At 27.8% G+C, this 23,216-nt stretch overlaps 3 protein-coding genes across 4 annotated transcripts; 1 reads left to right on the top strand and 2 right to left on the bottom strand.

Annotated features, from left to right (window-relative positions):
• Nucleotides 1-320: 320 nt before the first annotated feature.
• LOC123292431 (translocon-associated protein subunit gamma) lies at nt 321-1,778 on the top strand. Its single transcript, XM_044873089.1, has 3 exons — nt 321-583; nt 641-992; nt 1,634-1,778. The coding sequence occupies exons 1-3, from the start codon at nt 448-450 to the stop codon at nt 1,698-1,700; spliced, it is 555 nt and encodes a 184-aa protein (XP_044729024.1). The 5' UTR covers nt 321-447; the 3' UTR covers nt 1,701-1,778.
• A 6,411-nt stretch (nt 1,779-8,189) lies between these two features.
• LOC123293391 (E3 ubiquitin-protein ligase RNF25) lies at nt 8,190-11,636 on the bottom strand. Of its 2 annotated transcripts, none has more exons than XM_044874199.1 (6): nt 11,620-11,636; nt 10,218-10,286; nt 9,916-10,156; nt 9,617-9,832; nt 9,261-9,521; nt 8,190-8,534 (listed from the first exon to the last, which is right to left on the bottom strand). In XM_044874199.1, the coding sequence occupies exons 1-6, from the start codon at nt 11,634-11,636 to the stop codon at nt 8,262-8,264; spliced, it is 1,077 nt and encodes a 358-aa protein (XP_044730134.1). In that variant the 3' UTR covers nt 8,190-8,261. The 2 variants fall into 2 exon arrangements, with proteins under 2 accessions (XP_044730134.1, XP_044730133.1); XM_044874198.1 differs by lacking the exon at nt 11,620-11,636 and adding an exon at nt 10,351-10,427.
• Nucleotides 11,637-13,209: 1,573 nt separating this feature from the next.
• On the bottom strand, nt 13,210-15,306 carry LOC123293300 (cold shock domain-containing protein CG9705). Its single transcript, XM_044874073.1, has 3 exons — nt 15,052-15,306; nt 14,869-14,991; nt 13,210-13,510 (listed from the first exon to the last, which is right to left on the bottom strand). Exons 1-3 carry the CDS (start codon nt 15,138-15,140, stop codon nt 13,351-13,353), a joined length of 372 nt encoding a protein of 123 aa, XP_044730008.1. The 5' UTR covers nt 15,141-15,306; the 3' UTR covers nt 13,210-13,350.
• Nucleotides 15,307-23,216: the final 7,910 nt, after the last annotated feature.

Genomic DNA, 23,216 nt, shown 5'->3' with positions numbered 1-23,216 from the left:
TTGTACATATCACTGAATTATATAAATTTAAAACAATGGATAAGTCCTTGTAAGATTGAAAATTTCCCTTTTTATCAATAAAAATGAAATAAATCAAAGTCTGGTTTCCTTAAACTTGTTTTCTTATTTATTTTAATAAATTTATTTACTTTTCATTTATATTTTTATCGTTTAATCTAGTTTTATATGTAAACCTTTGTTTGTACATAGTATAAGCCATCTCACTATATTATTTCTTATTAAGTACATGTACTCGTCACATCACTACTATGATTGTATTTACTGCACATGACATATCATAGCGGTGTAACTAAAGTTGTACACGTTGCCGACTCGTCATCAAGTGTTGTGGAAAGTGGAGTTAATTTTAGTTTTACAGCAAACTTCTCATCATTAGCGTGTATTGAATTGTTCGGGTAGTTGTGTATGCCAAAATTTTGATAAAAAATGTCTGGAAAAAAAGAAAATAAAGCTTTTACTAAAGAAGAAGAATTATTGCTTCAAGATTTCAGTCGAAATGTTTCCACAAAATCATCAGCTTTATTTTATGGTAATGCATTCATCGTATCGGCAATTCCAATATGTAAGTTTAAAAAAAAACTGATTTTAATGAATGAAACTAATTATTTGAATCATTAAGGGTTATTCTGGAGAATCCATATGATTGATTTATACTCATCGTTTATCTCATTCATTTTGGTTACCGTTGGCTCTACATATTTAGTGGCAATGGCATATCGTAATACAAAATTTGTATTAAAACATAAAATTGCTGTGAAACGTGAAGATGCTGTTACACGGGATATGAATCGTAAATTAGCAGAAGATAAAAAAATGAGCAAAAAAGAAAAGGATGAACGTATCTTATGGAAGAAAAATGAAGTTGCCGATTATGAAGCTACAACATTTTCAATTTTCTACAATAATGCATTATTTTTGGCTATTGTTATATTTGCCAGCTTCTATTTGCTTCGTTCATTTACACCAGCTGTGTATCCTTTACAATACGTATTATAATATTGGTTGATAAGTCAGAACTTCGAAACTATGATAAAATCTTACAAAAATTCATTTCAACAGAGTGTATCATACATTATTTCAATATACTTTAAACGTAGCCCCCGCGAATTAAACTTAAGGTTTCAAAATGGTACCGATCCATACCTAATAGCAATCTCAATTTTTTTCTAGAGTAAGTAATAAGGACCCAAGCTTTATGAAAATCCAGATCAATTAACTATTAGACTAATGATTTCTAAGAATTTACCTCAACTCGATCCAAAAAATTGCTATTTAAATGAGATTTTAGGCGATACCTCGTAGACTATGCATCATTCAAGCTTCAAATAAACCTGAATTGCGAATTTTTTGTGCTTAAATTATCCTATGTAGTTTTATCGAAATTGGAAAATTTGAAGAAAAAAAAGTCGAAAAAACCACAAAGAACTTGAGTAATTTTTTTTTTAGTAGAGTAATTTTGATCTAATATATGCAAAGAACCTAACATATAGTATCTCAAAAACTTCTCACCTCGTCGCCAAATGAACTAGCATTTTGTGTATTTTTAACATTCGTACCAAAAAACGTACTATTTAGTAAAAAAAAAAAATTTTCCTTAACGTTTTATTTACAGTAATTACATTTTATCTGTAGGAACAACAGCAGGACTTTTAGCGTTATTATCGACTGGATCACAATAAAAAAACACATCATATTATTTAATTTATATTAATTTTTATTGTTAGTTTATTATATAAACAAAGTTCGTAAATAAAAAAATTTTTTGTACTAAAATTCTAATTTTCAATTTAATTGATATCAATTTTCCAATACTTTGCTTTTTAATAATTGAATTTTTTTCTTAAAATTTAGATAAAAATGATCAATAAGTTGATTAATGAATATTTGCAATAAATTCGTATACACAAATTTTGGTGTGAAATTTCGATTAAAAATTATTTATTGTTAATGACATTATTTACTTTTTCCCTTTTTCTAAGCGAAATTGTTTTTATGTATAAAGAAGATTAGGTATTTAAGACCAACAATATACAGATTGTCCCAGATTTGAACACGGAGAGTTAAATAGGCGATAGATCAACCAAAAAATGTCTCGGCCCCACTTCTGGAATTATTAATGCATTAAAATTATCAACCTCTAATTCTATTTTTCCTAGTCAGTTAAGTAATTTGATACAAAAGGAAATTTTATGAATAATGATTACACGATTTTATTTTCGATTACATATTTATATTTGAATTTCACAATATATGATTTAGGTATGAACATTAGGTATTTTTAAACAAAACAAACATTGCACAATACACAATCGTTAATCAACACTTATCTAAATATATATCACAGATATGGGTAGTCTCAGATCAAATAATTTCTTTTCGACATCAAAGAATATTATTTATTTACTGAAACTACCACGATCTATGTCTAAAACTTACATTTTATTATCTATTTAGTATTTTCGAATAATAAAGTATTTATACGCCCGCTTTCCATAATTGTATGTTAATTCACTCCAAAAATGATAATTTGTCAAATAAAAATATTTTATGAATAAAAAATGTATGATTATCGAAAATATCTTTGTTCTAGAACAAGCTTTTATTTTTTGGAAATATTTGCAATAAGTCGATTTATGTAGGCGTAATCTTTAGATAGTCCGACAACAGTGAGGAAGTGTTTTTGAGTAACGAAAAGTTGCGAAGGAAATGTCGGGCATTATGATTGATGCACATAATTATAAAACACCATAAATCGAGGTTATTTTTGTCAAGAAAAAATGTGCAAAGAAAAACGGACGGGTTATGTAGTGGTCTACGTATAATTTTCACTCTCCACGACAAAGGATTTTACTCAAAAGGATACCATGAGGGTACTTATCCCAATAGCTAGTCTAAATTTCTAAACAAATTTTAAACTTGTTATAAATAATTCCAAAAAATTTGCGCTGACTTCTGGATGTATATATATATATATTTTTATCAATTATATTTTTTTTGAAAATCAGTAAAAAGATCCAATATTATTTAGGTATAGATGTTTCATAAATACGAAAAAATTATATCTGTTGCTAAGACATTCGTAAATCGACAATTGTGAACCGTATTTTGAATGTATTATTGTGCTTTCCCGATTTGTGTCAGAGCAGCGTTATAAACACTTCAGGTGATGTATTTCACAATTTTCAGTTGAAATGTACAGCGTTATTATCATAAAACACCCTATGAAGTGTAACATTGCAAAATAGTCATTAAGAATTGAAGATGAGTGGCGTGGTTTTCGCAAGATCGTTGGAGCCGATATATGTAATACAAAGTATGGAAACCATCTAGTTAGCCATTTATGATATGTGAAGTAAGAAGAGTATAAAATATGAAGTAAGACGTTTTTATGCATAAAACCAAGAAAACAAAACGGTAGCGTTGTACAGTAATCACAAAGCAAGGTTGTATAGCAATCACATAGCAAAGCAGGATTGTTGTGTCTATTGACAGCGATCATACCACATAGGAGTCAATATATAAGAACGTCTTACTTCATATATTATAAATGGCTAACGAGATGGTTGTATACTGCCGATAAAATATACACAAATCTGCAAGAAACATTATTTCGATAGTACATAGTGTATGTATTGAAATCGGGTGTTTTATAGATTGCTCGGCAGATATTTGTAGTTGACACTAATCTTGAAGCTTTTTCTTTTTGACACGTTGGTGCCATTTCCTATTTGTGGTCATTTGTCAACCTGCCCCTATGGAACGTAAGTCTATCGGATTGGAGGGAATATAAGTTTTTCATATGCTATGCAATTTATTAAATGTTAAAAAGCAGGTGAGGTTTAATTATGCCAATTTCTTGACAAAAATTTATGTATTAAACAAATTAATAGAACTTTCTCACATGTTGATTTATTTGAGGATATTGTATGGATCCAAGATATGTTCAAAACTCGTATTTTATATTATACTTTTGCAAAATATTCGATATTTCTTTAAATAAAATAGTTAATATATTCGACAATCATAAAATAATAATTGATTATTTAATTAAATTGTACTGATTTATTGGTTTGAAACTTACATTATCGAATACAATTACTTAAATTCTTCCAAAATCCAGTATTCTTATACAACTATTAAGTTAACTATTTTTTCAAGAATGATTAAAATACAATTCAAAAATTTGAAGACACAAAACAATTCGAAAAACTTATTACGAATCATAATTATGAGTATTATAAATTCAAATGACAATTTCGTTTTCCTAAAACTGAAATAATAAATGTAAATGCAGGTATTTGGACACACCTCGACAATACGGAACCACGGAGATGCACTTAATATAGACTAACAGTTTGTGGTGACATATAATCACACAACTTTTGTAATGATTTCTTTTTTTAAATTGCGACTAATTAGGGTAAGAACAACAGGTGTTAATACTTATGTGGGTCGCGGTACAACGTATCAGCTGATATGAATCGACCTTTTCTTTTAAAAAAATTATTTTTTTGTTTGTTTCGAACACATGTTAAAATACTTTTCAAGTATAGACATATCACATATTTTATATTTTTGTCAAACAGCGCTGTTTGATTAAGGTAAAAGATATTTATTTATTTTCTTTACTTGTTTTTTGGCAGCTATAGAAAATAATAGCAAATCGATTAAAAGGTCTATTATTGTTTCAGCGATTTACATTTATTTAATACGTCTGTGATACAGGCCCATTGTTTAGAAATTATTCAGTATGAACTATGCAAAAGGAATTCTGTTTATTGAGCAAGTTAGTTAATAAAAATATTAATAGAACGAAAGCTTCTAGGTATCGTAAAGTTTCTCAATGAAGAAATCAACAGGTCAATGATAAAGAATAATAAATTGAAACGAAGTTGAAAATATCGAAAGGAATTCATAAACGCCAAAAAATCCTGAGAATCTAATCAACTTTAAACTTCATTTAACAACTTCATTTCACTCTAAAATAATATAACGTGGGAAAAATGAATTTTATTTTTATGTCACGTTTTGATTCTCAAATGATAATCATCTGTAAGCATTTTATAAAATTGGTTGCAGTTTTCTTGTCTCTATCATTGATTTAAATGGAGACCAGATAAAATTTTCGATAAGAATCAATATTTACACTGTTATTTGTCTAAACAATTCAAGTGGTGCAAAACAAGTATCTTTTTTCGTCCTAGATACTGATTTAAATATTACTTCACAATCTATAGGAGTAACAACAAAATATAGATTTTATCCATTTTTGTGTTTAATTAAAAATAAATTATTCTGTTCGATCAATATAATAGTAAAATTAGTTTTGAAAAATTACAAAATGAACACAAAAAATTACAACAATTACTATAAATAAATAAAATAAGTAGAGGTATTTCCAGTGTTTCGAGATCTATGAAAAGATATTCGATTGATTTGAAACAATATTTTCTAGGATACATTTTAATTAATTTACAAAGCAAATAATTCGATTATTCTTTCGAATTATGTAATAATAACTAAATGTTTTACTTATTAAATAAATTATAATCATTTATAAATTAACTATTCTATAAAAAAAACAAGTCAAAATATTCTACGAAACACAAACGTAGAAATGAAATTTCTTAATAACGTCTTTTAATAAACAGATATCATATGATGGTTATATCTTTAACTCAGCGGGCAGTTATCTCGAGAGATTGAATTCAAGTTTTCGAACCCTTAAGTTTCAATTGCCATTTGGAAAAATATTGTTTATATCATAATCGAAACACAAAACTCTAAGTTTATTGGCCCATGTAGAAATTTCATTTCCCAAAAATTAGTAATTCAGGTTTTTTTATTAAATATAAATAAAATTCTTCTTATAAAATAAATTTTATACTTTTATGGAATGGTAATATGTATTTGTTCCCGATCCCTCTTATCTCGAATAATTAATTAGTAGTGCGCATGAATACTAAATCAAATTTGAATGAACATAAAAACCAAGGCGTAGAGAAAAACAAAATGAACCGATATGAGAGGACGAAATGTGTCTCGTACTTTATACTTGCATGACGTCAATGATTTAGCGAGCATCATATCGCATTGATAGTGTTAATTATTATCTCGTAAATTAAGCCTGAGATCCAAATTTGGTAAAGAGCATTTTCTTGTTTTTTCTCAGCTTATTCAGAAAGCGGAGAGGTCTGCAGTCAATTATAGAACACCCTGTATAAGCATATTAGGAGAATATGTTTTCTCATAAACTTATATACAATCTGAATATTATACCTCCGTTAAATTGATTGATTAGGAAACATGATTCTGACTTGGTCCAGAACATGATTGAACACCTTGATTTCTTTATGCCATGCTAAAAATTGATATTTCTATAATAATCGAATTTTTGAATTCTGTGTTACAATGTGTTCTTAACTACTCCTGCCGTTGGATAGCTTTAATCATGTGGAAAAATATGTTAATATCCTTTATTATAATTTGTATAACGAACAGTTTATTTCATTTTTTGTGATTTTTAACCAACGTATGAACTAAGAACCGAATATTTATAGGAATGAGTAACACAGAACTTATTTAATATTACTGAATTATTTGCTAATTATACTACTCGTTCAAAATGACTAGAATAAATCACAAACAGTTACCCATTGAATAAACAGATCTGTAATTCTATAGTTTAAACAAAAAATACGATTTCAAATTTTAAGATTATATCAAAAAGCAAAATTTAAAAAAAATAAAAATAAAAAACATTTCACGAAACACATTTATAAAATTAAAAAACAATATTTCTGTTTTAAGCACGATTTGGCGTATTTAGTTGTGCTACTAAAAAACATCAAGTCAGTATTCCATTTGGAGGAATTTGTCTAATATCTCAAAATGGATTACGATTAAATTAATAATGACTAAGAAAAATAAACTATCCCTAATGTACTTTTTTTATTGACTTACGATTACCCATAAAATTATGAAACATTAAAAATGCAACTATTTTCTGGGAAGATAGTTGTTATCCATTTTTAATGGAGTCGTTATTATTTTTATGTTTAAAATAAAAATTTTTACGCAAGAAGTATGTAAATCCGTCTCATTTCAAACTCTTAAACAATTGAAACATGTACAGGCTGTTCTATCATTGACTGTAGATTCCTGCACTTCCTGATTAAGATTATCAAGACGAACGAAAAAAATCTTTATCAAATTTTGATCTGAAGGCTACTTTGCGATATATTATTAATTGAAAAATAAAAAAATCCATCCATACACAGAGCGAGTTCTGAAAATCATTAGGCGTGGGAGGCGTGTAAATTTAGTAACTTTAAATTATAAAATAATTTAATTGACAGTTTATATCAAAAAATTATAACAAAAATTAATCTCTATAGCAAAAGCTAATCTCTGGATTCCCAGATATTGTAACAATTTCATTATTAATAAAAAAAAAAAAAAATAATTTCATAATAAAATGCAACGATAAAGGCACAAACTGTTTTTGATATAATTTTTAGATTTCATATAAACTGGCAAATTAAATTATATTACAATTTAAAAGTACTAAATTTGCATGCCTACAACGTCTACTGATTTTTAGTAAATGGGCAGATTCTTAATTTTTAAATTTACAATATATAGATATTAGGCCCCCGATTGAAGTTTGGTAAAGAGCTTTTTAGTTCGTCTTGATAAGCAAGCTAATTCAGGAAGTTCTTCAGACAATTACAGAACATGCTGTATAGGTAAATTAAAACAATTACTTTTGATTACTATTTCTTAAAACAATATTCTGATTTTGAAATTAAAGTTTGCATGTCGAACTAATCAGCTGCCAAAGCATTAACCTCCTTAATTTAATTAAAGATTAACAAACTAGACTTAAAGGTGAGAAATTCATTTCATTAGCGCCTAAAATGACATGTATGAAAAGTTTCATTTTCACACTTACTTCGTTCTGTCCAAAGTCAACTTAAAATAAATAAAATTATGATATTTCACACTTTCCATCACGATTTAAAATAAATTGAACATCAATTTGAATGTGTAGTAAACATTTTTTGAGTTATAATAAATTTGAGTTGAAAATTTACGTTTTTGTTATATATTAAAAAAAAAAAAGAACATTAGCGTTAGTTGATAATTCAACTAGTTTTTTTTTTTTTTAAATTTTACTTTAAAATAATAAATATCATCATGTGTTATTTAACAGTGATAGGCCAAAAGATAAGCCACCGTTATCTGTTTGAATTATGACGAGAATAACGACCACGTCCCCTACGTCCATTACGATTAAAACCTCTATAATATTTATGTGAATGGCGTGAGTCTTGTTCTTCCTCTTCTTGTATTTTTTCTTGATTCTGTTGTTTTTGTTGTTTATTTTGTTGCGGTTGCTGCTGCGATTGTGATTTATTTTGTGATACACAATTTGATGTATTGTTACGATGATTTTGTGGTACTGAATTTGAATGGTGTTGTCGAATACTTGGTCCAGGTGGTGTTTCAGACTGTAATAGTAAAGGTTATTTTTTAAAACCTCCAAGATATAGCGTGGCGAATAAATTTTAGTTATAAAACTGGAAAGAAAACATGTACAGAGTGATCAAATTAATCAACTTTCGCAATTTTCTAATGGGGTATCCTTTGAAAAATTAGAAGAAATTACAAACAGCTTTTTTGTTTTAGAATTTTATACAACTCGGGATATATCATAATTTTGATCCAATAAATTCAAAAATCGGATAATTCATGCAAAGAGCATTAACTCGGATCGATTTCAGACTATTTGTTTAAAAATTGTCTGCTGACAGATAAATGAACTGAATTTTCGTCATTTTTGGGCCCAAATTATCCTAGCACAATAACAAATTGAAGATATAAATTTTTTGATGATTGATCGAATATTTTTTATGATAATGTCCGAATTCCACAATAATCCCTACATTTTGTAGTGATTTTCAGGAATATCTCGAGAACTGCTAATCTGGTATTCATATGCACCCGATTTTTATATTTTTTGGAGTCAAAATTACCTTATGTTCAGAGTTTTATCGAAATTGGAAACAAACAAAAAATTTAAGGGACTCCTTTGAATAACTCATAAGAAAACTTTGACCCCAAAAAATAAAAAAATCGAATACATTTAACCGTGCTTATTAAATCCACTGGTATCTAAATTCTCAAAAGTACTATATAGACTATAAATCTAAAAACAATTTGTGAATTTTACTTACAGAATGATCATTTGAAATATCATCTTCTTCTAGAGATGGATCACCAGTAACTAATACTAATTTACTTTCTTCAGCTTCAACATCAATAATGCCACCACGGCTCTGTTGATATATATATAACGCTGCCATTTGAGCTTGAAGTGCACGTAATTCCGCTGTCGCTTCAAATTGTCTAGCATTTTCAACTTCTAACGGAGGTGCAGCAGCTTTTAACGAAGCCAAATCACAATTAATCGGTTCACGGCATACAGGGCATGTTGGCTGTTAAAAAAAATTACATACAAGTTATTATATTTTTAGTTTTAACTGTATATTATATTTTTAGTTTTTCAAAAAATGAAAAAATTGTTAAATACCTGGAAACTTTTATTAACTTTCTGCCAAGCTGGTAATTTCTCTTGCTCTTCATAATACAACCGTTCTGTATTCGTAAGATGACACGCCAAACAGTACGAATGGAAATAATGGTAGCATTCAGTTTTAGTAAATTGATCACCATTTATAAATCCGTATAAACAGACTGCACATTGGCAACTTGGCATATTACTATCCGTCAACCTTTCTCGAATTAACTAAAAAAAATAATAATGTATCTCAAAAATCGATTTTTTCGTCATAAATAAATAACTTATTTTATTTCTGATATAAAACTTACTTCAATTAATTCAAAAATAACAGATTGTCCAATGAACTCAACGCATTTATCCTTAATATCCTGATTTAATTTTTCAATAGTACCATCATCTAGACCTCTAGGATTACGTAGTTTAATTATTGGTTCACAATCAGGATAATTAGGTGTTACTATCACTTCTAAAGTAACACAAACAAATTGTTGATTAGCATCATCTGCAGTTGATGGAAACACTACGGTTGTTATGCTTTCAGGGCACCCTCTAAAATTTAAATTTACATTTATAAAATTTATTACGAATTTTCAACAATGATTTTTTATACTTTTCGTTATATTGAATGGTAACATCATCCATTAAAATTGCTTCTAAAGCTTCGATTTCATCTTTCACCCTTAAAAAATTGAGAAATATTTTAGTTTTAATGTATTTTAATTTAAGTTTTATGAAAATATTACCTTTCATCGATTTCTGAAGACATTTTTCACTTACAATATTGAATATAAAAAATTTTTTTTCATGAAACGACACACAAACTGACAGCACACGAAAAAGCAGAACACTACTAATGATTTAGGGGAATCCAGGGAGTTCTGTCAAATGGTTAATGACTATCTTCATTCTTCATAAAACGAATCCATTCATAAAAAATCATAGATAAAATATAGTGTTGGGAAAAAAAGTAGTCTGTTGATGTGTTCTTTAAACGTTCTGTCCTAATGTATATAATATTTTTAAACTCAAGATTTTTTAATGGAGAATAAAACAATTTTTCCTAATTTTTAAAACATGTATTTTGGTGTTGCAAGGCCCTTTATGATTAAGGCTGTTGTCTCCCTACAGTATTGTAAAAAAGTTTTGGTTTATATGCACAGTAAGAGTATACCTAACAAGTTTGTCCTCAATGTGTTACTTTTAGCTTTACAATACCACGCAACTATTTCTCATGCAATATATTGTGTACAATTTTGTTAATAAAGATATCTCTCTTCAATCACGAATCCTCTAACTATAGTCGTTTCTGTTCAACAATATAATTAATTAACTTTGCGTTATTATATCTCACTAAGTAAACGGTCAATAATTTTTTTTTTTTAACTCAGAACAAATGTATCAATATCAATTAGTTTTTCTTCCAGAATTAAAAAATTTGTTAAAAACACAACCTCTCTTATGCTCTCCCTGTTAATTATCCGAACTTTAATTAAATTTATCTCAAGTTAGAGACGTTTAATCGACTTCAAATTTTTATATCCTTTATAATATACAAAAATTTAGAATTTTCTGACACTATGCCCATAGCGATACAACAGCCTTAATAAAAAAGTTTAAAGTTCGCTCACAACCTAATGTGATAAGGTACGTTTTTTAAACTCCCGTGTGCCTCCTGGCTAAATATAACAGTATTAAAAAACTAAAATGCACTATTTCGCGCTTAGAAGTGTGTAATAACTGCTTTTTTTTACCGAAGCGATGTTGAACTGAAATTTGTTTAGATTATTATTTTAGTGGAATATACCACTAGTTCGATTTACATCTAGGCATATAAATATCAGGAGTATGACAGACTACATGCGTTAAGCAATGCAACTAAGTGAGAGGTATTATATACATGTATTGACCCCCACTCTCTGCAGGCACACAACAGAATAATTGTCGTATAGCTTAAAAGACATCGAAGCCACGATACAAGTCACTTTTGCAATTTCATATAACATCTATAATACCTCTTATTTAGATGCATTGCTTAATGCATGTACTCTGTCATACTCGTGATAGTTATATATCCGTATAAATAAGGATTCCACATAATGAGTCGTATATCCTTATAAATAAGGATTCCACATAATAAGATTGAAGGAGATAGCGATAAATAATAAAGAGTTGCCGTCAGTTGATGCGGTAGACACACGAGATGGGTCTCCATAAACCCAGAACCTACGTTACCGTTACACAATAGGGGAAACGCACAAGATTATACCAATTTTTTACTATGTTCAACCTAGTATCATTAAACAGCTAATCTTAATAGGATATTATCGTTAATCAAAAATAAATCATGAAATTTGAAAAAAGTTAAAATTTATGTAAAAATATACTTAAATATTCTAATTTCGAGTCATAAAAGCACGTTTTTCTTTTAAAATATTAAAATTAAAAATCGTAATTTTTAAACTGTATATTACGTGACCTAAAACGCGGGTAAGCCCCGCTGTGATGTCATAGCGGTATGAGTCATAGACCATCATTTAGTTCAGTGTAGACAGCTGGGTATAATATAAACATAGATAATAAGTATTTATATTTCTTATAATCAGATGTCTATGAATGTATCTGTCAAGCTTATTTGTGTTATTTCTTATCATGAAGGTTATAAAGAAGGAGAACCATCGCTACGTGTTAAAGCATTAGCGCGTCTGTCCCTGAAAATTTGTAGAATTTATAGTTCATTTTTCAGCCACCAGCCGCGCTGTCATCAAGAAGTAGTATATGCGAAGTTAGCTGTTTATGAGTACAAGTAGATGAAGTTAGTTGCATTATGTACAAATTGATATATCATTTCAAATTAGCGCACAACAGCCCGCTTTTATTGATACTACTTAGCGGTCGCAGCGCCTCACTTATTTTATCCATATTTCGGGGACAATATTTTCTATAGCGATCGTTCTCCTTCTTATAACCTTCATGTTTCGTATAGTGATACCCATATTACGTCATCAAATTGGAAGCCCGCGTTTTTGACAGTTTAAGAAAGGTTTAAAATTTAATTTAAGTTTTTGGCAAGAAAGCGTGTGTATTTTTCCGAAATAAATTTTTGGTGGCTTTTTATTAGCAAAATCAACATTTTGAAGTACTTTTTCAAAAATAGTGGAATTCCTTGGCTGTATCTATAGACTTATTAAATAAATATAGACTGCTTATTAAATAAGGTAGGTTCTCACTGCGATTTGTACCTTTGACAAAATGATAGAATAGAATTAAATAAGAAGTTAACATTTATCTCACGAGGAAAAAATCTCATTAGTATTTTACATTATATTATTTTATGCTATTTTAAAACAAAAAATCGACACTTCAAAGTAAGAAACAAACCGACCTTTGGTTACCATTTCTGTTTTTCCGAGAAAGATAAATATTTATAATAACTCGTTGTTCCGCTAACTTAAAGGTACCTGAGGTTATAAATAATGTTTTCAATATTAAACTTATTATTACAAATAAAATAAACAAATATAATATTGGAAATATTTTATTTCGTATATAAAATGTAATGGTTTTAAAATATCTTTTTTTAAATGATTTACAATTTTCGGCATTGTAAACAATAAATTTTCAAAAATTATTAATGACTTTTCTTCCAACAATGAAATACATACAACATATCAAAATATAATACTTTTTTTGTTTTTTCAATATTTTAAAATAAAAAAAAAAAAATTATGACACATGAATAATGATTAGTGTTCAGATGGTAAACAGTCCCATTTTAAATGAACTTCTGGTGTCAAATTAATAATATGAACTTGAACAGCTTGAAATTTTTCAAATTTCGGTGGTATCGGACATAATCTGTATTTCACTTCATCTCCAGGCAATGGAACATATTCTCCTTCGATGCTGTTGAAAAAAAAAAAAACAATAATTTAGTAAAAATAAAATATTATCTACATATGTTGCAAAAATATTCCGATAACGGTATAACGGATTTTTTAGGTTACCCGTACACCTCATGAAATATCAAAAATATGCAATTGAGTTTGGAACTTGCAATATTTTACAAATAAATCGACCATGCTGAATCGATTGATAACTTCTGATTGCAGCCAAAAGTAGCTTATTCAGTCAGTCTCTACTTCATAGCTAGTAGGACATAGAAGGTCATTTTAAATTAGATAATTGCTTATGAAAAAAACATCCCATACAATCAGTTTCTGCCGAAAGTATTTGTTTTTCGAAAAAAATTTTTTAGTAATCTTATAAGGAAAAACTGTCTAATTTTAAGTGTTTTTCTATTTATTTAGTTTTTTGATTTTTACATTTGCAATATTTGTTTAGCCCTTCCCCTTGAACCATTTTTTATGGCTCAATCTCGTCAACAATTTGGCCATTAACTAAATAACAGAACCAGACATAAATAGCTCTAATCATTTTCGGTACATATGAAGCAGGATCTAATGAAATTTATGATTCGGAACTACACTTTTGGCCGATTGGTATAAATCTTGGTAGAACTAGAATATACCTTTCTACCAAGGTATAAACTATAAATAAGTAAGCCCTTTAACATTAAAATTAGTGCAATATATTCTCAAGGTATGTTCGAAGAAATTCAAATAACTGAAATTTTGCCAAACATGTCAAAATTAAGCAAAAATGTAGAATATTTCGACATCTCGCTTGGTTCCCGAAATATCGAACTTTAAAAGCTAACTAAATACGTTTATAGTTTTTTTTTTGCTAGAACGTACTTTCAGGATGCTTTTTTATATTAGGCTAGTCTGAATTGAATGATTATTTACTAGTTTCTCTCTTCCGAAATGATCGTGTTTCCTTCCAATTCTCGTATTCAATTGTGAATAATAATTATGATTTCTATGGTAACAGACAGACTTATGATGAATTATATTTTCCATTGTCGCTTTATTTTGATGCATTTGATCAACTTCCATTAGCAAATTGTGAAACCGTACTCGAGCCCTTATTTACCCTTTTAATAATATTGTATTAGCATCGTAATAGTATTTTTATAGAAAACAATTATATTTTATCATAGGAAATATTAATTTACGGTAATTTATTAAAAAATATCTTATTAATATAACATAAGCTAATAATTTAAACGTTAATTATCTGAAGATCGATTTGCATACTTAATTAATACTTACTTACTCATTACTATAAAAGAAAATAACCTTGAAAATGTTAATTAATATTATTTTGAGAGAACTTAAAAAAGTGAAATGTAAACAACTTACTCAGATATATGAACAAATAAATCTTCTCCACCGTCTTTAGGTTGAACAAAACCATGACCTTTAGCTCGACAAAAAGATTTTATGACTCCGTTAGATTCAGGACGCTCTGATGCACGAGCAGATCTAAATTTTAAATTTAATTTAATATAAAATGATATTTATTTTGCCAAATTTTGTACTTACGTTGAAGCAGTTCGAGTTCGTTTCGTTATAATAGGACTTGGTATTAATAACTTTTGTACCGGGGGTTGTTCGTCAACTACATTCGACATTGTGAAATGTAAGATTGTATGAAATGTTATGAAAATTATATGAAATTTGATTGAATTTATTATTACACTGATAAGATTTTTGTTCTGAGTTTTTTATCACTCAAATATCACTCATTTTATTTGATTACATGTAGTTTTTATAATACATGGAAATACTGTATTTTATTTGGGGATATTTGTGTTTTTAATAAATTCCTATACTCATTATTGTGCATTTATTGTACAAATGGTACAAATTACGTAATTTTACAATCCCATGTGAACTTGGCGGAGACTTTTTGAATTACATCGACCGTACTCGATTGTTGATGTAATATTATTGTTTGTTAATAATTATTGATTTTTAATTTAAATCTAAATTTGTTGATTGAAATCTTCAGATTCATTTAATTATTCATTTTAATAACTTACCAGAGTAAATTTACTTTGTTAGGTTAAATAATTTGTTCAGTTTATTATATTTACTTGCAATTACATATACATTGATTATTATTTTTTTACAGTAGAGGGCCCATTATATAAATAAAAGGATATGCGAATCGATTATTCCTGTTTTTGATTTAAAAAAAAAAAAAAACAAAAAAAAAAAAAAACAAACAAACAAACAGAAGTGGGATTCACTTTTAATGACTGGATACGTAGCTTTCGAGATATCACCTGAAATAATTCTGTTAAATATCGCACTTGTTTTTAATTTTAGTTAATATCTCGTAAACTTGGCCAAGCGTTAAACGAACACGATTTTAAAACTAAATCGGAAATAAAGAAAGTATATACTTTGTGATCTAGATTTTTTGCTAGTTTATAAAGGGTGTCGATAAACATGCAAAATTCTTATTTCGGCAAACTAAAAAAATCCCCAAACCTTGATATTCATTTACCTACGGTATTTAGAGCCATAAAAAAACTTAATTAGAATTCATTTGAAGATAAAAGTAGCAGATTTGTTCTTTGCCCTCTGCCTTGTGGTTGGTCATGTTGTGATTATTAAATAATCACGAATTTAATAATATTATTTATTTAATAATAAATAATCACAAATTTAACAATAAATATCTTAAAATAATCGAAAAGTAGAAAGAGAGTAGTGAATACATAATATTTTCATTGATGTAATATATATTGCCTATGCTATTTTAGAAAACATAAACAATGTATTCACTTTAGTTTTTTGTTGTTGTTTTTTTTCGAATTTTAGTATCTTTTTGCTGTCGAATTTTAGTATTTTTAATTAAAGGCAATGGCTGAGATTTAAATTAGTAATTACTTGATACAAGCACTTAAAAACGCAATAAAGAATGATTTCATTTTGATGGTTAATGTTTTTTAATCGTTGATAATATTTAAGATAGTTATTTTACTTTTGAAACGTTTATCTATATTATCGTTCCTTTAAACTAAATTATTTGTATATTCATGTTTTATTACGATGATTCTGATAATTCTTTACATAACAGAAGGATACACGCAACAAGCATGTTTTACTGATGTTCCTAGTGTTCATGTTTTATTTATTTAGTGTAGGCAATAGATATAGCATTTACGTAATTTAATTATCGGTCAACAATAAAACAAAAATAAAATCATAAAGAAATTATTATTATTAATAATTTATTATTAATTTACTTTTAATATACATTTATCTTTACAATAAATGCAATTACTATTATAAATTTATAATCTAAAGATAACATCTTACATTATAATAACAATAATCAAACGAAGAGAAAGATACTATATGTTTTCAGTTACTCGAAAAACATGTATAAATCACAACAAAATGGTTGTTTTGTATGTGGCGTAAAAGTATTCTATAAAATATGCTCAATTTTTGGTTTATTCCCTTTCAAATTAAAATGCCAACATAATAAAAATAAAGCAAATAAATATTCAATAGAATTGGATAAATTAATGTTATTTATGAATTTAATTGCATTGCTAGTAAATGTTAGTTTATTTTTAAAAACAGCTTATGCATTTGTGATTGTTTATGAAACAATATCGGGATTAATTATATTCACTTATTGTATACACCTAGGCATTATTTTTACATCATTGTATTGTGTTTTAGCAACATTAGTGATAATGAAATCAGTTAAAACTGAATTAGAAGGTAATTATTGTGTGTAAATGAAAAACCCGATTGCAAACTATTACCTCTAGGTGCCAATATGGTTGATACAGATAATCAGTTTAAGTAGATGGTATATAATTTATATGACCATCATATAAGAATAAATCTTTAAAATAATAGAAACATAAAAATTGGCCAGCTGCCGATATACGACCAGCGGCTTCTTGAAACAATGCAAGCGCTTATCGCTTTTAATTTAGAGGCCCTAAAAACGATAGGTATTCTTTTTATTTTCTATAAAGAATACCTATCTAGTATGTTTATCGATAAATGGCTTCCGCGTGATCAAATTAATCATTCAATAAAGACTTACTAATTTTACCGCTCATGATCTATGGTAAGACAAATTTCAACGTAAAATTTCTTTTTTTGTGTTAGTTTTTGCCAGCTGGATGTTTTACCCTTGGCTTCTGTTGACTTTTAATAAGATTATAACACATTTTGATAGGCGTTTAAAAAAATTTTAAGGTCAGTTTTTACGACGATATTAAATATGTGGTTACGAATTGATCCCTTTTATATTCATTAAAATGATTCCTATTTTGTATGTAAAATTGTAATAGGTAAAAAGATCCCCCATCATGTGGAGGGTGTTGAATGTGTTGATTTAGATGATTTTACCAGTGATTTTTGCTTTCATACTAATCGTTGATATAATGTAAAAGAACAGTTGGACATTGAAAAGAACAATGAATCTACATAACATTTAAAAACATTGAATTCTGTACATATATTTTACCTGTGTAAAACAATTTCTACCCTTATTTTGAGTCTTACGCAAGGGGGTTAAATGAGAGCAAGGGAGGTGAAAACTATAACAGGGTGGTCTTTAATACCCGCGAAGCGGGCGGGTATTAAGCTATTTTATTATGATTGTGTAAACTCGGATGAATAGATGGATATTTATTACTCAATCACGTCAGAACGACTGAGCGAATGTGGAGAAATTGGGCACAGAGATAGATTATAGTCTGAAATAGCATATAGGCTATTTTTATTCCGATAAAATGTATTGTTAACGAGCGAGGTTCGGAATAATTTTTTGCATGGGTAAATTTTTTGCTAATTTAGTCATAAAATGGGCTAAGCATACATCAGGAACCGTTTAAAGGGTTTTGTAAAAGTTTGTGAAATAGATTTTTAAAGCATTTTTTTCAAGAAGGCTTGATTAATTTACACAGTAACGATAAAAACTCTCAAAATCTCTTTTAATCGAGGGTAAAACCGCGGATTAAGAAATATATAATGAGAAAGAAATATGACTTAAGACATGGAGCTCTGCTATTCACAAGTTTTTTTACCATGTATATGAAATATACCAAGGTATACTAAGTTTAGTCCCAAGTTTGTAACGCTTAAAAATATTAATACTCTGAACAAAATTTTGGTATAGATGTTCATAAAATCTCTTAATTAGTCCATTTCCGGTTGTCTGTCTGTCTGTCTGTCTCATAAACGGAAAGAGATATAAAGCTGAAATTTTTATAGCGTGCTTAGGACGTTAAGTGAGGTCGAGCTCGTAATTGAGCAACCTAGGTAAATTCGGTCTTAGGTCCGTAGGACCCATCTTGTAAACCGTTAGAGATAGAACAAAATGTAAAAAAAGTTCCTTATAAAAAAATAAACAACTTTTGTTTGAAACAATTTTTCGTAAACATCACTTTTTATCCGTGAGAGCGCAAATTAGACGCAAATTGTATAGTATGTATTATTGTATATGTGTAATGTGATAGAGTAATCAACACTGTCTATACATGGTATTTCAACAATTAACTCAGTCAATTGTTTGTTTTCATTTGGTTTTTCTATTGTTTTTAGGTTTATTTCAAATTTACGAAAAAAATTTCCATATCCGTGCTATACTTACAAAAGAAACGGAAATGAAGCTTAACAAAATTACATACAACTTTATTCGATTTATAATTTTTATGTTATTAATACCAATATTTGAATTAATATATTTTTTATATTTTATTGAAAATGTACAAATATTTGATATTTATTTCAAATGTTTTTCAATATGTTATACTTTTTTAATTATTTATTTACGATTCACATTATTTTGTACTGTAATTGAAGAGTATAAATTAATATTTTTGGAAAATCATGATTACATAAAGACTATAATTCTATGTAATCAAATGAAATTAGAAAATCATATATCAATTTCTACTATTACACCAGTTGATTTGGTAGCGAAAACTGGTGATAATAAGAATATTTGTAAATTAACACAATTACGGAACATATATTCAGCGATTTATTACAATTATTTGTACATGAATTCATATCATAATCCACATTATCTGCTGGCGTTAGGATTAGTTTTATATTTTACAGTTTTTATAGTTTTTGCACGATTATCAATATTTTTGGAAGAATCTGAAATTGAAGTAATTTCATCGGAAGTTATTGAATTTGCGGGACTGTTGATTTTATGTATTTATGAGATGTTTGAATTGGAGAGTATGTACAGTATTGTAAGTATAATTTTGTGTGTACTTTAGCAATAGGTACATTGTGTGCAAGTGAAATTTAAAAAATTTAAAAAATTCCGACTATTTTTTCGGGTATGGAACCCTGAACTCACATTTGAAACATATCTTATATCACTCTTCATTAAATTGCCCTTTTCCTTAAAGCCTTTTTCAAAATTGAGCCGATTAGGAAGATCATCGCCAATTTTTAGTTTTTTCGGGTACGAAACCTTTAATTCGCACTTGAAACATAGCTAAAAACACTCTCCATTAAATTACCTTTCAAACAAAAACAAAAAATCAAAATCGGTCCATTCGTTTAGGCGCTACGATGCCACAGACAGTCAGACCCACACCCATAGCGGTCACACTTATAACACTCCTTTTTTAGTTCGGGGGTTAAAAAGAGAACAATTTAACATTAAGAACGTGGATAACGATACAGGGTGCTTTTTTTAGTTTTATATGTTTTATCGATATTTTCAAGCTAAAAATGTTAAATCTATAGCCCCATAGCTTACGCAGACATTAAACTTGACCTAGGTTTTCAGGCTCAATGAAAAGCTGACTCTATTTCATACCTGGTAATATATAGATGAACACCTTAAATTAGAAAGTTTTTTTGATTAAAAAGGTAACATTTTTTCGCAAACCGTACAGTTTCTGCAAAAACAGACTGAAAAGTTTTGCCCAAAAATTGTTTCGTCGTATGTCTTCTGAAAATCGGTATATAACTTTTTCTAATAGTTTTCTTTGATAGTAATCCATCAGCCTGTATAACTGTGCAGAAATTTCAAATCGATATTTCTATAAATAACGAAAATATGAGGGTGTCTTCATTTTGAATATCATGAAACTTGGAATCAGTAAAACGATAAATTAGTTTCTGAGCTATACTCATGGTATGGGAAAGTCAAGCAGAAAAGCATTACGTTTTATAATTTGTAATGAAAGTTAAATTTAGAAGATGCTCGAAAAATAAGTTTACTTAGCGCTTTTTTCTTTCTTCGAATACTTTCGAATCTTCACAAAATAATTAAAAAAATAATTGAGTGAATAAATGCCTTTATAGAAAATATAAAGTAAAAAAATAGTGAAAACTTGAAAATAGGTAATAGTGAAAAGTTAAGGTAGTACAAGCACCAAGGCTAGTTTAGATTTGTGGTTGAAATTATTTATACATTATTTGCATAAATTTATACATTATTTGATGATGAATTTTGTTATAACTTGATGAATGTAGACGAAAAATAAGAATAAAATTTTTCGATAATTGCCTTAGTTTTCGAAATATCGAAAGCTAAATAATTTAGCATAATTTTCAATTTTCGTAATTTTAAAAATTACTTCAGATATCGAAAAAATGTATGCTTACTTTTCGTCTTATATTGTCAAGTAACATAATTAACCATCAAAATTGAAAAAAAAAAATTTTTTTTTAATTTGTTACACTCTTAATTAGTCGGACACAACAGGTTTTTTTTATTTTCAATAATTAATTGAGGTTTTAATTTAAATAGTTTTTTTTTAATTTCCACCGACTAGTTTTTGGTGAAATCTATGAAACATATTATCCATTTACCGTTTTCCCATAAGACCAATGTTAAATATGCCTACTTTTGCAGTCATTTATTTATTTAAATAATCGGACAACCCACCTAAAATTTTCAGAATTGATTTAGACTTAGTCCAACTTCATAAAAAAAAACAGCCTTTTATCCAAAATTGCCCTGGCGCTCGTACATCCTTAAACCATTACCTAAGCTACATATCCATTTTCATTATGCGGTGTGCGCTTATTAGTTATTTGAGTCCTTCTTAGTTATTTGAGTTTTTAAAGTCAATAAAACTATAAGTACTATATTATAATATTATAATTTATTTGACTAGATTGTTAAAACTTTTACTGAATTTTTACAAAGATTAGTAGTATCTGTTTTTTTAATAAGCATGTCGTACGGGATACGACCACCACTTCGAAATACAACTTGCATGTTTCCTTATTTTGTATGAAAAATAATTTTATGGTCTTTTTTAGAATCATGAAATAATGGAATTCTTATTTTCTTATAATTCAAGTGGACTCACTACCGCTGAAATTACTCAAGTAATTTCCAAATATTAAAATAAATATAATTTATAAAAGTTATTATTATTGTTTTATTTTAATTTTAGATAAATTTATACCTTCAATTATTGATACAACAACGGCCTGAATTTTCTGCTTCTGGAACATTTGTTGTGAGATCTGGAATATTGCCAACAGTATGTTGATAATCATTTAATTATTTTCGGTGTATAATAATAAAATTTGTTTTTAATTTTTTGTAGAAAGTAAATTTTTTGACTGTTTTAGATAGTTGGAGGTATTTTAACTTATTCTTTGATACTTTCACAGTTTCGTGCTTCATGGCAATAGTTATAGGTATTTGAAAATTTTGGTTTTTAACAAGCGTTGCTAATTTACATAATCTAGCGAGTCGCAAACATTTCTTTTAGATGACTATTGATGGATTTTTGGATCTTTGGAATTTATTACTTTTTTATAATGCTTGTTCTAGAATCTCCATTATTGCCCAGTAAATAAAATAATTATAAGAAATAGTTTGAGTTCACGATTTTTTTATGTTCACGATTAATGTCCGTTGTTATTAATGTAAGTCATTGGCACGTGAGAAACATATTTAATCAAATGAAATCCATGACCTAATTTTTAAATGAAAGCGGAAAATTAAAAAAATTACTATAAACTTTAAAATATAGAGGAACCTTTTGTTTCAATATTTAAACTTTAAAACAAAATTTTTATTTATATCAAGTTAATCAAGGACTATTTTTACTTCCATGAATAATAACTTCTTCTATTAAATATAAACATACAATATTAAATATACATTTATTATAAAATATAAACACATAAGTACTTAATATTAATATAAAAAGTGCCTCATGACAAAAGTAAAATAACGTGAAACATTAATTTTTTATTATGAATGTAAAAAGACTATTTTTATAATAATGAATGAAATAAATTATTTACTAGACGTGCGGAATTCCGCAGTGGAGGGAAACTCGTGGCTAAAAACAGGCTAGAAAAGTAATATATAAGTGACACAAAATATCAAAAGTGATTTACTTTCTTTTATTGCGTATAGGCAATTTTATTACAGATATGATATACAAATTACATACTGAACAAAATTATATCTAAAAAGCAAATTGGTGTGTACCAAATCGATGCGGTACGTTTTTATACCGTGGGTTTTCGCTCTTAGCCAGCACGAGAAGCTTTAAAATTAAGGGTAAATCATGGAATTGATAAAGGAATTAGAAAGAACTCGCGGACAAGCAAAAAAAAAAAACAGGCTAAAGAAATAATATATAAGATTATATGCATACAAACATTAATTTTTGTAATTTTTTCCTCAGAATGTTGTGTCGAAAATGATCTCAAATCAGTTATCA

This window comes from Chrysoperla carnea, chromosome 2, assembly GCF_905475395.1.
Source record: "Chrysoperla carnea chromosome 2, inChrCarn1.1, whole genome shotgun sequence".
Lineage (NCBI taxonomy): Eukaryota > Metazoa > Arthropoda > Insecta > Neuroptera > Chrysopidae > Chrysoperla > Chrysoperla carnea.
Note: the sequence above shows the minus strand (reverse complement) of the source record. Positions and strands in the feature narration are given on the sequence as shown.